The following is a 16,034-nucleotide window of genomic DNA, read 5'->3' on the forward strand; positions in this document are numbered from 1 at the left end:
GGGGTAAAAATGTAATTGAACATCTGTAAGTGATGTAACGGCCACTTCCATTAATTAAACCGAAGCTAATTCTTATATAATCCTAACAATATTTGCTTTTCCAAAAGGATCCAGTCTTGGATCTACAATTGGTACAGATACTTTCAATGCACATAGTTATATTTATGTTAATATGACAGAAAGACAGGGAGTGTCATTTGGAGAGTGTTGTTAAAGTTGTGTTTTTTAATAAAAACAACATGATTTTGGTACGTAAGGAGAAGATTTGAATCAAAACACCAACATATTGTACACTAAAAGTAAATCTTTGTCAGCAGGCTGTCGCAAAACTACTATAAGGCACAAGTCAAGGCTTTAAAAATGTAAATAATTACCAGAAATAAATCAAAATCATTCAATCACCAGCAAGTTTATTTCACAGTTGAGGGCTATAGAATAAAAGAATAAGGAGAATAACTGTGATATAGTTTAACTTAAGCCCTGAAGTGTTGTTCTCTGGTGTTTGTTGAATACTGTCATTACGAAACTAGATGAAGAGAAGAGAAGCAACTGCCATTAATTGAGCCAAAACTAATGCTAATGTATTCCTAATAACATCGACTTTTCCCACTGGACCAACTGTGTGGAACATAAGCATACACATACTGTTTTGCATCTAAAATTAGCACCAAGGCTTCATATTATTATATTATTTCAAGTTGTTTATTGATGTTTACAAAGGAACGAACATAGGCCCACTTCACCCTGGAGAGATTATACATTAATCTCATCTGGTAAGAGGAGGAACACCTCATTTAATCTGCTGCCACTGTGACCTGACCCCAGATAAGCAGCATAAAATAGATGATGGATGTGAAGTTAAGTGTTATAAATTGATGTAAAAAAAAAGGTCTGAACGCCACTGTGTCTGTCTCAGGTATTAAAATGAAGCATGAAGGCTGGGGATTTTTTTATTTATTTATTTTAATATGTTATGGATATTGCTATCTGGACTTCGATATTGATTCCTGATCAATATTTCTTTTCCAGTTGCAATTTTAAGACACCTGTTTTATCATTAACACTGTTAGATCTGACTGACAGGTTAGATTAACTCCGTAAATACCATCATTTGATACTGAATGACAACACATGTTCAACATGAGGCGATACAGAGGAACTGTCAATAACAAGCCCGAGGCATAAATGTTTACATTTCAGTTGGAACAAAGCTTGTTTGATTCTTCTTCTCCTCTTTACACTGGCCATCACAGCCACCACCCACCGCGACGTGACAGGAACAACAAAGGCAAAGAAAAACTTTGCAAAATTATTTAATGAAAGATTTAAACAGCCTCTGCCTTCCCAGTGTCAAAAGTGCTTTTTCTCTGACACCGTCCTCGGAGACCTTGTTGTTGGCCATTAATTAGCCCCCCCGCCGCCTCCACATAGCGTCCTCCTGCATGTCAGACTTGTTTATTTAGCGCAACAGGAACAATTATGTCACTGATGAGGCAGCCGCCGTTTGAAGCCCATTCCCGCTATACCTTCACTGGCGTCGACATCACAGCCGAGCAGGGCGCCACGCGGCGTCTCGCCGCCGCCTTGTAACCTTCGGTGAATGCCTTGATATGCACTTTGTAGTACGTTAGCGTATTATCGTAACCAGATGTCCACCCCGCCGCTCACCGCTGCACATCTTTGAAAAATGAGGTTCAGTTTTGAATATTAAAGACAACAGGGATCATTTGTTTAGGGCGGCGTTCGGGACACCGAGGGATGCTGATTTGAATCTCGTTCGTTAAGCTGTCTATCCTTATCCGTCAGCATCAGAGGACGCAGTTTCTCTCTTCTCACCTCATCCTCCCCGTCTCCTAATCGGCAGGGATATTTAGAGGTGCTTGACAACTGAGGCATGCAAATTAGCAGTTGATGTTTTCTGATTTATTTTTGGTTTATTCCACTCCCCGGCCTCTGCCCTACCTCTGAGTCACCTCATTTCATCATCACTAGTTTTCTATCTGGATCATAACAAAGACCCCCCCCCCCCAACTTTAACTTAAAACCCCGACCTCTCTGTAATATCTGTTGCAGCAGAGTCACTCTAAGGTGTAACATACATTATCATGCAATTTATGACGCATAGAATTGTGTATAGTTGTGCTGCGATCGTTTCCATCCATTCGTTTTTCATCTTCGCAGTTGTCATCTTGGAAATGCAGCCAATCTCAGGAGACAATAAGTGTGAATGTGAGCGTGAATGTCTTGTTTTTTTTTTCTGTAGCTATTTTCAGACCCAAACTACAGCACTGTGCATCTTCACTTGTCTCACAGTTTCGATTAGATTACAACTCCATGATGCACTGCGTCCTCAATTTTCTTTATTAATGCACATGGCTACTTTCTCATCAATCAATAAAAGCAGTCAGATAAATATGGACTTATATATGAACTTTTCTTCACAGACGAAATTGAATGGTTCCATCCCGGGAAACAAAACTAATGCTTCTGCACTCAATGCTGCAGCTTCCAGCAACTGGAAAATCAACAAGTAACGTTACGTGTCTGTAATCGATTATGTGCCGACGCTGCAGAATGACCACGTCTGCATCCTCGATGTGTACGCACATGGTGGATGTCTGTGTTCGGTGGCAGCGGCAGCTGAAATGATTTAGGTCGCCAACTTAATGGACTGTGCTGGTGCATCATATCCAGTCCATGCATACAGTACTACTGTATCGTCGCTCCTGCAATAAAAGCAAATCAAACCAAGGTAATATGCGGCTTAGTTATGTACTACCTAACTCAGTATGCAGCACTCCTCGTGACAGTTAGAGGTGAAAATGTGGCGTAAATATACAACAAAGATCTTCACGCGGAAACACATAAATGTCCCTGTCGACGATGCGTCATGGAAATGTTTGCGGCGTCCTTAATGAATTCTTGATGAGGTCCAGAGAGTTTGGATGAGACTTTCTCTGGAGTTAACAAATGTAGCAGGAGATTGTCTGCGTAGGACACGTTCACAATGGCAGGAGAGTCCGTGTACGATCCGGTACTGTACTTCGCCTGCAGACATTTTCTCCACAAGTTCATCCTGGTCTTTGCATCCTCAGGAGAGTAGATACAGGCACCCAGAATTGAACTGGACCTGGACCTTCCTTGAAGACGTTACGCCTCTCATCTAAGAGGCTTCTTCAAGAAATGTCTTCAAAAAAACTCAGCAGGTCCAGTTGCACATATCTAAACCTTGGGTTTCGTGAAAGGCGCGTTATAAATCTAAGTTATTATTATTATTATGTCTGAATGTTGGCCTTTTGATTGGCTGGAAAAGGGGATGTCCTGCATCTCACTCTGCTGGGATTGGACCGAGCTCCCTAATCGCTATAGCAAAGGATGGCTAGTTGGATGGATGGATGAATTTCCTCGACGTGTGATTTGATTGTGTCTGTATGTTTGACCGTGCTGCCTGAGAGCATGTATGCACTTCTGTGTGTGTTTGTTTGTGTGTTTTTTGTGTCTTGTGTGTGCGCGCATCTAATCATAAAAATCTTGCTCCGGGGACCGAAATAACCGTCATCCTCGTCTGCCAAGCCGCCAAGTGTTTTGCCTTTTGCAGCAGTAATTTAAAATAAATCCAAAGCCACTCGAGCCTCGACACCAGCCCCAACAATGATGCAAGCCCACAGCAAAAGTCTGCGATGTTATTACTGTAGTTTTTCAAATCAAAGTAGCACAAAGCCAGAAAGAATCCATTTGTCATTCTTCAGGCAGAGATATTGTTTGTGAAACAAGGAAGTACAGCAGTCTGAGCGGCGGTTGATGACCGATGATGGCTGTGACCAGTTTTCCTCAGCCCCGCAGGCTTGTTCAACTGTTTTCCAGGTCACTCTGTCGTGTTTATTCCAGTGGACATCTAATTGTTTTATTTTCCGCGCCAGTTTATGTCTCTACACATGAGGTGTACTATTATGTCGAGAGCTGGCAGGAGATCCCACCCCCTTATCTCATACTTAAGAAAATGTACAGATACTTGTACGCAAACAGAAATAGACACGCTGATCCGACTTCTTCGCTGAATAAAAATAAAATAAAAAGTACATACTCTGCAAATAGTAAGAAATAAGAATTCTCCTTCAGTTATCATAACTCAAAAAGGTTCCAGGAACTCAAAATAGGATTGATTTCTTCATTTATTATTAACCGGCACTGTGAGGAATATCTTGCTTCTCTGAATCTGTTCCATTGTTGTCCATATTTCGAGTTGACTTTTTCCATCTTTGTCACTGCCCGTTACAACCCGTCCACACAGTGGACGTTCCCCTCTTTTACTGTGCTGTTGCATCTTTTGTGTCCCGTCGTCATCTTTGCAGGGTTGAAATCAGTTTAAATGTTGGGTAAGCATCTTTCAGAGACCAAACTGTAAAAGAAAACGATGGTAGTTGTAGTCTGTTTTGAGAAGGTAAGGAGCAAAAAGTGCAGAAATGTGTGCCCAAATGTACTGTAGGGAGGAAAAGTAAAAAAGTTGCCAGCTCAACTTAAGTACTCTAACAAAGTTTTTGGAATTGATTACTCAAGAGGCTTACAGGCTATATTTTATTTATATTGTGTATGGCGAAAAATCTAATAGAAAAACACATTTTGAAGTTTTATTAATGTTATAAACAGGAAAATATATCGTGTAATTCTTAGAAATGAATGAATGGAGGTTGGTAGATGATCAGTTCTCTTAAATCCTTGTTTTGAATTTTGAAACGTAGGACAAGATAAATGTCCACTGAAGGTTCATTTCACATCTCGATCTGTGTTTTTTCAAATTGAAAATAAATTACTCGCCACTATTGAGACTTTCGCTGATTTTCTCGAGTGACGCCTGACTCTGGCTTTCTGGTCTGCATTTACTCTACGTGGCACTTTCCCCAGTCTTCATAACATTCTAAGCTGCTTTCCACTGCAATTTCGTGCCATTCACCCATTCACACCCACTCACTCACACATTCATGCAGCACATCTATCTCTGTCATACCCATTCATACATGGTCTGCACAGCTGTCAGGAGCAACTTGGGACAGAAATTTGGCATGTAGGCTAGTAGAACCAGGCATTGAACCCTCCACCTTCAAGTTGAGTGGCATCCCGCTTTACCCCTGATTCATTGCCGCCCATAAGTCATTGTTGTTTTGTTCTATTCAAGAACCAGTGTGTTGTTTTTGTATGCAACTTTATTTTACGGCCTGGAAAAGACGATAACCATAAGCTCAGGTGTCTTGATTGCGTCCGTCCGTGGTAATTGATGTGTCCTTGTCTTTGTCCTTGTCCTATCTAGTGGTGAGTCAGAACCTGGTGACAGACAATGTGTCCGTGGTGGAGGGGGAGACGGCGATCATCAGCTGCCGGGTGAAGAACAACGACGACTCTGTGATACAGCTGCTTAACCCCAACAGGCAGACAATTTACTTCAAAGACCTGAGGCGTGAGTATTATTACACAACAGCGCTGATTGCATCACGGCTGTGTGTACTTCCGTTCTCTAATTAAGTTGTGTACTTGTTTGTGTGTGTGTGTGTGTTTGCCGTTGAGTAAATTTACTCTGCTTTAAACTGGAGAGAAACAGCTCAGTCAACCCCTGACAGACATTTATATACATGTTTTAATCCAGAGGCCAATTTCCTATTTCTTTTGGGTTCATTCTGTGATCATGTTGCATCAATAAGTGCATAAATAATAGATGAAAATGTATGAAGCTCACACATTTAATTAGCCATGTCATGTGAACTGCAGTTTCAGCATAAAAAAACATAAAACACTTCTAGTACTACTATTATTACGACTATTACTACTGCTGCTTCTGCTACTCTACGACTACTACTACTACAATACAACAACTACTACTAACACTACTACTACTACAGAACTTCAATTACTTTTACTACTGCAACCTACTACGACTACTAACTACTTAGTATTTTTACTACTACAATTGCTACTGCTCTAACCTCTGCTATTGTTGCTATGTCTCCTAGTATTACTACTACTACTAATTTGTATTTATTTACAATTAATGGCTAAAAGAAAACACAACATAACTGATGCTGCTGCTATCGCCTCAACTATTACTGCTGCTACTAATTTGTATTTATTTACAATTAATGGCTAAACGAAAACACTGACCCATAACCTCTCTCATGAAGTAGAAACATTCTTTATGCAGATACAGATACATACTGCAGCTGGGTTTTTTTTTGTTTTTTTTCAAAGTAGAGTTAAAATCATTAAAAGAAAAATAAATAAATAATAAATGAATATTAAAACGAAATATTATGCAGCAATAACAGGTTTAATGTATTGTATAATTCCAAGAGAGGGTGTTAAATCTCTGTCTGCGCGGAGAGCGTGTGGGCCGTTCTCAGCATCCGCCATGTCTCGTGTGATTGATATCTAACGTGTTTAATTATCGTCCGGAGCAGTTTGATGTGATCAGATGACATGGAAATCAGTCTCGGTGATGCATTTATTTATCTATCTCCAGTTTCGCTGGTTCATTTTGCAGGTAGTGGTACAAATTAGACAGACATTTGATAGATTAAGGCAAACATCATAAAATGTTTAGTTTATCGGGAGCGTGTGCGCGGAGGCAGCATTGAACGCTATCTGATGACATTACTCGCATGTCCAAGAAGCTGTTTAAATCAAATCACAGAAAACATGTATAAGTAACCTGATGTAGCAATTAAAGCTCAGAATAACAGCATCAACACTGTGTTTACTGACTTGGAATATGGAAAATGTTGCCTCTTTTCCCCTCTGTGGTTTAAAAACATGTATCAGTTTAAAAAAAAAAAAAAGGGTGAGACATCATTAAAACCGGTGTATATCTCATTTGTTCATTTTTGTTTTGAACATTTGTTAAAAAGGAATGAAGGAATCCAGCGGGGGTTTGGCATGTTTGTCACAGAGTCAGTGAGTCAGGCTCGCTGGAAAAATATCCACAGTATCAATTTTTAAGCAAAGTAAAAGAATTTGCACCATTTGCAATCCGTGGTCTGTTTCCTGCACATGAAAACTGCGTAATCACGTAGATTCAAAGCCCAAACCTGTTTAATAATCAATGAGGCGGATGTTGCTTAGCAGGAGAAACATGGTGTTGTTTTAATGATCCGTTGTGTTTGCTCTTATCCTGCTCATTTATCATGCTGGACATACTCCGTCCTGACTCTACCTGGTCTGGGATTCTTCTTCTGCTTGTGAGCAGAATGTTGACCTCAGTATAACATGCTGTCGACCTCTGTAACTGTATAAATAATAGTATATAGATTTCAAACTGGGCAGATGTTGTTTTGAAAAACCCATATGTTTACGGCTTTGTTGTTTTAGCGTCTCTCTCCGCTTGTGGCAGACAGGTTGTACGGTTCCCCAACCCTGCCTCTCAAAACATATGTTCATTCATATACAAGTTATTTGCATGAGCAATGCGGTAGAAACAGATTCCTCTCCTTTTTTTCTGTTCAGTTCAGAGCTGTTGATTAACTTTTGGGACACACATCCACCTTTTTAAGTATTTAAAGCTGTAGTTTGTAACTTTTAAACAAAGACAAATGTCTCTAAATTGCAGCTGCACATAGCACTCCCTGTGTGATGGCTGCAAAGGTTCAGAAGTGGATTCTACTTCCCGCAGAACTTCCCCTTTACACCTGTTTGACTACATGTATGTGCCAATCACAGCCGCTGCTGTTTCCTTCACCACGCGGCTCCAATTAAGTTTCCTGGTTGCAGTATGGACAAGTAGCACGATAGCTATGTTTACACGTGCAAACTTTCTTCATTCTGATAAGATATTGCAATTGGAATTCCACTGTTTACATCAGGGGCGTCCAAACTACGGCCCGTGGGCCAATCACGGCCCTCGGTGAGATGTTGTACAGCCTGCAGCTTTGGTTTTATAATGTATTATTTAAATATTATTTAATTAAATCACCCTTGGTCACATGTTACATTAGCTCAGCTGGTTAGGAGGTGTGCTTTAAAACCAGAGTCCTGTGTTCGAAACCCACCTGTATTATGCACTCATCTCATATTATGTTATTTACTCCAGATGTGGAAAGAAATGCAATATACCAGCCCTCTTGTTCGGAATTACATTTGTTTCCAAATGGGCTTTTATCGAATCAGAGTTTTAGGATTGGCATGTTGACATATTTTTATTACGCTAACTTACGTCCATGCAAAAAGACAGAGAAAACTTACCGAGGCACTGTTAAACCAACTTCAGAAGACACCACTGCAACAACAGCAAAGTTACACACTGCAGCTTTAACTGAATATTTCAGCTTTCAAATACAAGTTAGTAAATAAAAACCTAATTACCCCTGTAACACCAGGCACCAAACAACAGTTTTCAGAGAAAGATATAAGGAGGTAGATTGTCACACTTCTGGGATTAGAGAGGAAATTGTTCCAGTGAACTAAACCTGTGGTCATAATATGCATTTTCTTCTTAGTCATTTCCCCTTAAGTGTAGTTGGCGAGGCTAATAATCACAGGAAATAATCATACTTTGTTGAACTACGCAGGTTCGTGCTTCCTGTGGATTAACAATAAAGCTGGATGTGAGGTGACAGTTGGAGGTTTTAGAGAAAGGAAGAGTTTTACTTTGATACTTAAATTTCTGTGGGCTGCTAGTGTTGTATGTGTTGTGTGTGTGTGTGTGTGTGTGTGTGTTCAATCACTTAGAAATGCTGCAATCAATCTATCAGACTCCAGCAGTGCTTGTTGCCTTGGCTGGCTATTAACATGTCAGACAACAAACGTTACTGAACACGACTTCATTGTGATTCACCTGAAACATGAAATGAGAAGCTCGGCGACTGATGGGGAGTAATTTAAGCTTCTGCTTGCTGTTTAAGCTTCTCCTCCTCTCACTGCTCTCTTTGTCTGACCCACGGTAACCTCGTGTGTGTGTGCGTCTGCGTGTGTGTCTTTGAGATTGTGTATCTAACCCTGCTCCCACACACTGCTGCTAAACACAGATGCATTCCCCGGCATCTAATGGGGAGGCAGAGAGACAAAAGCTTGTTTGTTTGTTTTTGTTTCAAATTAAATGGCATTTTCAAATCCAACATCACTCCAAGCTGAATGTTGAACATTTTATCTGAAATTACTTAAAAAAAAAATACATAATAATAACTGAGTTTGCTCGCCCAAGCCTAAATGTAGCACTGGTCCCCAAACAGTCTGCAGGTTTTAGTCAAATGGAAAAAAATGTTGCACCATATTTCTAATGAGCGTATTTATTATTCATGTATTGAACGTCCGTATTTGCATTAAAAATAAATACATTTAAATGGTTGATTTTGAAAGTGTTGATTTAGAATCAAAAAAAGATAAGCCTTATTACGAGACTTTAAAATCCAAAACTTGCATAGCTGCTTCAACAATGTAGTGCATTAGAATTTAAATGTACGTATAAGCTGTACATACCTCACTGTTCTAGTGATATTGCTGTAAATGCTAACATGAAGTGAGTGTAGTATGTATTTCTAAGTTTCTTGAACTGGAAACAAAACTAAAAGTTTATTTTCATTTTATACTTTTCTCCTACACACCTGGAAATGTTGTTTGCTTTGCAGATACAATACACATTTCCTGTCTTGACCTTTTAACTTGAGTGAAAATAAAGGAAAAACAGCATACCCAACATACTGTACCATGCACCCCTGATGCAGTAGCCCGGATTGTGTGTTCTGACCCTCAGAAACTCTCGAGCATCCAGCGAGGCGAGTGTCAGGCACTTGTTCACACTCACCGCCTTCTCCTCGGTCATGTTCACCACCTTGCAAACACGTCTACATACTCGTCAAGGGCAGGAGTGTGTGTGCGGGTGTGGTATTTATCTAAGTATTTATCTGCCGATGTGCCGAGCTGCAGTGAGCTGACTCCCACAAGCTAAGGCTGTCAAGGGCAAGGTGTTCTTCTTTGACGGAGCGCTCTTTGATCTCCTCTGATCCCTCCCAGGCATCTCCGTCGCAGCTGCACTGCTTCATTATGACATGGCCTCCACCAGGCAGCTTCCAAACATCCCTCCCCCCCCCGCTCCCGCACCCCCACCAGAATATCATAACCGCCATCTCAGTCTGATTCCAGAGGTGGATTATGTTTGTGAGCTTTGAACATGACTACAGTTACAAGCAGAGAGAAAACTGATTATTGGTTCCGTTGCATTTCAAGTCAAACAAGATCTGATTTAATGCAATTTTTTCATTAAAGCTGCTGTCACCAATGTAGTCATTTGGTCAACTTTTGATGCAATTTGTCTCACCTCCTACTGTTAGCATTCCCCTCCCTCCTCCCCATCTTCCAGGGAAGATAAAACAAATAACAGCAGGTACTAAAATCAACATTTTAGTTATTTAGCCATATATGATGCCTACACTCTTCTATAACCTACTATATATTAAAAGAGCTAAGCTCCATACACTCAAGTGCTGTAGGAGTCTCTCAATGCCACACTCCAACCCACGTAACATTCAGATGCATCAACTATGGCCTCACTCCAGAGATTACCCCCAATCGTCCTCGTTCTCAGGCCCGCCCCACACTCGAGGATTTTCAAATCTGACGTGATTTTAAAAATGTGGGCGACCACAGACACAATATTTCAATGTTTTTCCTTAAGAAAGCACAGACTAGATCATCCAGTCAAGACTCAGGACCACACAGTTGGCGTTTAATCAGACAATTTTAGGGAGATGATTCCAGGGATTTTGGCTCTCACAGAATCGCGCGTGATTTAACGTGACTTCAGAATATAAACAGACACGGCGGCGGCGGCACTTTATAGCTGTTGTGTGTGCAATATTTTGTGCTGAGAAAAATCCTTCAAAGCACGAAATATTCTCGTCTCCAAATGTAAATTAATGACTATGTCGAGGTATCGCTACTGGTTTTCTGAATTAATTTTATTCCGATTCACAAGGTCTGGATTTAAATTCATTTTAGATTTGAGAGATTTTCACGGGCACAAATCTGCTGACTCAGCTCGTAGCTTAGCTGTTAGCTGAGTCTACCCCAGTCAGGCTAGACTTGACCATGATAATCTCATGTGACTGTGAGATTTGTGCAGGGGATTCAGGGAATGTTTCGATCTGAGGTTTTTAGAAAAATCGATATCAGAGCTTTCAAGAGATCGATATGAATCTGATTTTTTTTTTTTAAACAAGCCTCTAGGGCTGGTACTCATCGAATATGGTTATTTAATACTAAAACTGATCAGATCACGGTGAAACTTTGACAGTAAAATTAAACGTCAGGCCACCACAGTTGTGGTCACTAACAGGAAACTGAAACTGTTTATAACAACACACAACAAAAACTACAGCAACTATAAACACGGAGATTTACGCCATGCTGTTGTAAAGAGACAAGCTCTAGTAACAAAGCAAATTAAAAACAGCTGAGCTGCTGGGTTTTTTAATGCCAGGGGATTTTACGAGCTGTTGAAGAGATTGATCGGCGGAAATTAAAAGCCGCAGCACAACCAGGTTTGTTCTGCACCGCAAGCTCCTCCCTGAAGGTTCCTGAACTTTGTCCAAGTACGACCTGGTACTTCCATTTAGTTCCTAGTTGGTGTGGTGGAAGCGGACATAGTTGCTTGTAAAGTGTTCCTGGTACTAGTTTCAGATCAGAGTTTTGAGCATATCCAGATTGTATTTAGCTTGATTTTTTTGGGCAGTCTGAACAGCTAAAAAACTCACGAGATCCAGTTTTTTTCCCCAACGCTGAATCAAACCACATATCGAGGTGGTTTCGAATGTGACTCTGATCAAATTTTTACTGATCCGTTTCAATCCAAAACGTCTTCTGCGTCACTCGCGACGTGACACGAATGACAACGACAACAACGATGTAGATCTGGAGAGTTAAAAAGTTAATTTGGAGGCGTGTCAAATGTAAATCGCTGGTTCGCTCCACTGCCATTCCAACGGTGATGGCAGCACGGAAGATGGCACAACTCAGCAGTCAACTCTGCATTTTGTTTCTTTTGTTTAGAGTACTAGACTATGTCAATATGGGCACAAGCAGATCGGATGAGTTGGTCAGGAAGATCAGAATCTGATCAGATATGCTTCCAAAATCTGATTTGGGCTGCAGTCTAAACAAGGCCTTCGTTTCCAATATGGCTCAAGCTCCAAAAACAGTGGAGCACACAGATACACTAGAACTAGGTAGTGTTCTAAGTATTACTAAGTATCCGTTCTTCCAGAGCCACAACCGTCATACATCCTTAATGATGTGAGCTCATTTAAAGCTGGTTCTGTAAGAGTGGAAAAGCTCGCGAAAGCAGGCTGCACCTCCAATACATCTTATCAACTATTCACTAAAGCTCCACCTTGAAAACACTTGAAATTTTTCCCTGTAGTTAATTCCAACAGCACTTTTGTTTAATCCTTCCCCGATTTAGCGGCGTACGCATCTCCGACAAATTCATTTAGGGCGTGAAGACAAATAAGATGCAAATTACTGATCTTTAGCATCTTGTTCTTAGCGCTCACTGATGCAGCTTTAATGACAAGTGGTTCTCCACACTGCCTTAAATAAAGGGTACGTTCATGTCCACCACAGATGTTCCACCAGATAAGTAGCACGTGTTGTGTTGCCATTTTCACCTCACACTAAGCCACAGCAGTAAAAAGACATACCTGATGCATTTTTTTTTCTTCTTCCACTCTTGTTAGAAACCAGATTACGAACAGATGCTAATGTTTTTTTGTGGCTAAACGACCTGCTGAATATAAGAAAAGTGTGCAGAGGTAGTGAACACCCAGCTGGTATTGTAGCTCCCGTTGCCATATGTTTCCGCGAAATATATTACTTTCATTTACCTTCTCATTTAAGGACACAGCCCACATGATACCCATGAGAACCAACATATGCTGCTTTATTTAGACTTATTACGTACATATTGATCACTGGATGGTTGATGTATGTAACCGTATAAAAACCAGTTTACTCTTAATGCCTGGTTTTGGCTTTGGCTTGGGTTTTTGTAGTTGAAAAGGTAAAGTTTAGTTACATCCACAACAGAAACATTAAGTTCCAGATGGAAACAGAGTGACAAAGTTGGCAAGACGTGTTCAACTCCATCCATGCTTTGTTTTTCAGGCACCTTTTCATACTGTGCACCTGTCATTGTATCCGAAAAGCTTTTCGTCAACTTTACACCAGGTCTTTTATTTAGTATAATATTAGTATAATATTTAGTGACGCAGTTTCCAATTTAGAGCACAATGCCCATATTTATCAGATATGGGTGGTGCTTCTGGCCATAATGAACACAAGCCAAATTTAGTTTTAAGACATTGTCTGACCTTTTATTGTTTGTTTGTTTTTAATTGTTTCCTCAACCAAAAACAATGAAGCAACAAAAGGCTAAATGCAAGATTAGCTGCAGTCAAATGAACGCATAAATATAGTCAATTATGGATTACATTTTGAAAATAACAAAGTTTGTCTTTCGTTTCTGTACGTCGCAAATGCTTGGTCGGTCAGAATAATAAGCGTTTTTTAATGGGGTAAGATTAACTTTAAAGGTCATCATTTATTAAAGAATACAATAAAGGCAAACAAATGAGAGCAAATGAGATATATGACAATGTAGTAATGGACATTCTGTATAATCAACACTGTGCTCATTAAAAAAAAACAACGTTGTGCTCCCATAAAGGCAGATTTTATTACCACAGTTGGAATAATGAGTATTTTACCATGCTGCGCATGCATATCAATGCAAAATATAAATAATCCTTAATGGAATGTGTCAACAGGTACTTTTTCTGAGTCTAATCAGTTTAGTCAGAAAGGGGGGAAAAAAAGTCCTCATGGGTCTAAATACTCCTTATTCTGGATTTAGTTTGTGTCTAGGCATTGATTTGGAAGCCTGGACTTCACCTAGAGTGGGGAGGAGGATGGTTGTGAGAGTGTAATTACCCCCGCCCCACCTCATCTTACCCACTCTGACACCCAATAATAAAACTTTGATGTGCTCCTCTCAAAAAGTAGCGGCAGCCACTAATCACAATTGATTGCAGCCACTTAGGCGAGGCACACTCATCATCTCCCGCTCACTCTAAATGGGAGTCATCCTCGGCTGGGCTGGAGGAGAAAACTATTTAAATGAAATGCAGAGAAAAGACTGAAGATGAATCAAGGAAAGAAAAGAACGAGATTAATTAAAATCATGCAGTCGCTAGAAATGAGAAAGAGGAAGAAGAGGCCGTAATAAGATGCGGTGATTCTGACTCTCCTTTACTTTGTCCACTACAGATCTTACCCACTCTAATGCTACCTTTACGGTCTGTGTGTCAACACACGACTTCCATTTTCTAAATGTTCCCCCTTACTGCAGCTGAAAAACGGTAAATGGAAATGCTGGTGAAGTTCCAGCTGCAGAACATCATCCACATCCAATAACCACTATATTATTATAAGTGTGATCCATATGTCTGCTTAATGTTTACTGATATAAATGGTGTCTGGTGATTCGAGATGGGCCGCTGCCACAGCGCTCTCCTGTACAAACATTATAGAACGACCTTGTGATTTCTAAACGTCCACGGTGTGATCGAGTAGAACAGAGACCACCCACTTTTAGTAAGTAAATTCTCCTCCAGTGACATTTCAGACAATCTGTATAAAGGCTTTTAAAACATGGAAGTGGGCCCATTAGCCTCAAGATGATTTGTGACCAAAAAACATTGTATTTTCTTCATTTATTTAACCTTTATTTAGGTCGTAAAATGTAAAAAGAGAAGAAACTACATCGTCCATAAACTTCCAACTTCAACTTTAATCTTGTTGTTGCAGTAAATCATAGTTTGAGTCTTGTATTTATATAAATATACATAGTGTTTACAGCATGTAAGAAAGGCTGTCCTGTGGTTAATGTAAGTGGTCCAGGTCATTTTTTTCTTTTGTGGTTACTGTAAACATTTCCATTTCACCAGTGAGCTGCCCAGCAATTACACCTGAGGATTGTGGGTAGTGTAGTATTTTCTCCTTGACGTAGAGATTTAATAAATAAAGGTTTCTTCTTCGTCGGTCTTCCTTTAAATCCAGATTGCGCTGCACTAATATTAGACCATTTGCTGCTCTGACAGTGCACACTGGAGCGCGCCGACAGTATATTAAACATAAATTCATGGAGTGCTTAGCACATACAAAACAATAGCCTTAATTAGAGCTGGCAGACAAGCAGTAATCTGCATGACCAGTGACACTGCGCCCGTTACTTTTAAACGGGGGAGAGCCGAAGTTGAACTTTCACTTTGTCAGCGACTTTTCACAGTTTCCTTGGCTACACTTCAGAGCTTCCTCTGCTGCACTTGTCTTATTGCTGCTTTTAAAATTAGCCTCATCACCATCATCGGCTGTAAAAACTGACAAATACTGCCTGCCCGAGCGTGGACGGCATCCGCAATGTCCTTCTCGATCTGTGGTATCAGATATGACGGAACAAGGAGAAAAAAAAAAACAGGGCAAAAAGAGCACAGAGCGAAAGGTCACACTCTTTTCTTGTCTGAAGAACACAAAGAAAGAGGAAGGAGTGAATTTGGTTTTCCACTGGGCTATGACATAACAATAAAAGGGCTCTCTGCTGTGTTTCCTAGTCACCTGTTTTCTTTTTTTTCTTGAAACATACTGCAGTACTCTAGGCACATACATCCTACTATGTAACCCGAACACGTTTCTGGTTTTGTTTAATTTAGAAAATTCCAGGGCTGCCTTTCAGGCTTGACTGGCAAAAATGGAGACCTTTTTAGAAATGGCAAATTCAAATTCACTTCCTGTGTCGTTCTTATCGGTTTGCAAACTCAAAAATCAGCGGTGAGTGTGAAAGTGACGTTAAAAATGGCTTATTGCTTCAGTTTGACCTCATTGTTGGTCGAATAAAAAAAGAAATCTCTGCCGTGACTTTTCTGAAACTAAGCAAACAAATACAGTTTTCTCTTTAGATAATAATAACACGGTCGTTACAATTATGTATTATTAGTCTGATTCCT

General features: G+C 40.2%; 1 protein-coding gene across 5 annotated transcripts in view; it reads left to right on the forward strand.

Moving 5' to 3' along the window:
* The window catches only part of cadm1a (cell adhesion molecule 1a), a 370,896-nt gene that overhangs the window by 273,698 nt on the left and 81,164 nt on the right, over positions 1–16,034 (forward strand). For all 5 annotated transcript variants that reach the window (XM_058627224.1, XM_058627227.1, XM_058627228.1 and 2 more), the window contains one exon: positions 5,306–5,452. In XM_058627224.1, the coding sequence (XP_058483207.1) occupies positions 5,306–5,452 (147 nt within the window). The remainder of the gene's footprint in view (positions 1–5,305; positions 5,453–16,034) is intronic.

The sequence above is a fragment of the Solea solea genome, chromosome 4 (genome assembly GCF_958295425.1).
Source record: "Solea solea chromosome 4, fSolSol10.1, whole genome shotgun sequence".
NCBI lineage: Eukaryota > Metazoa > Chordata > Actinopteri > Pleuronectiformes > Soleidae > Solea > Solea solea.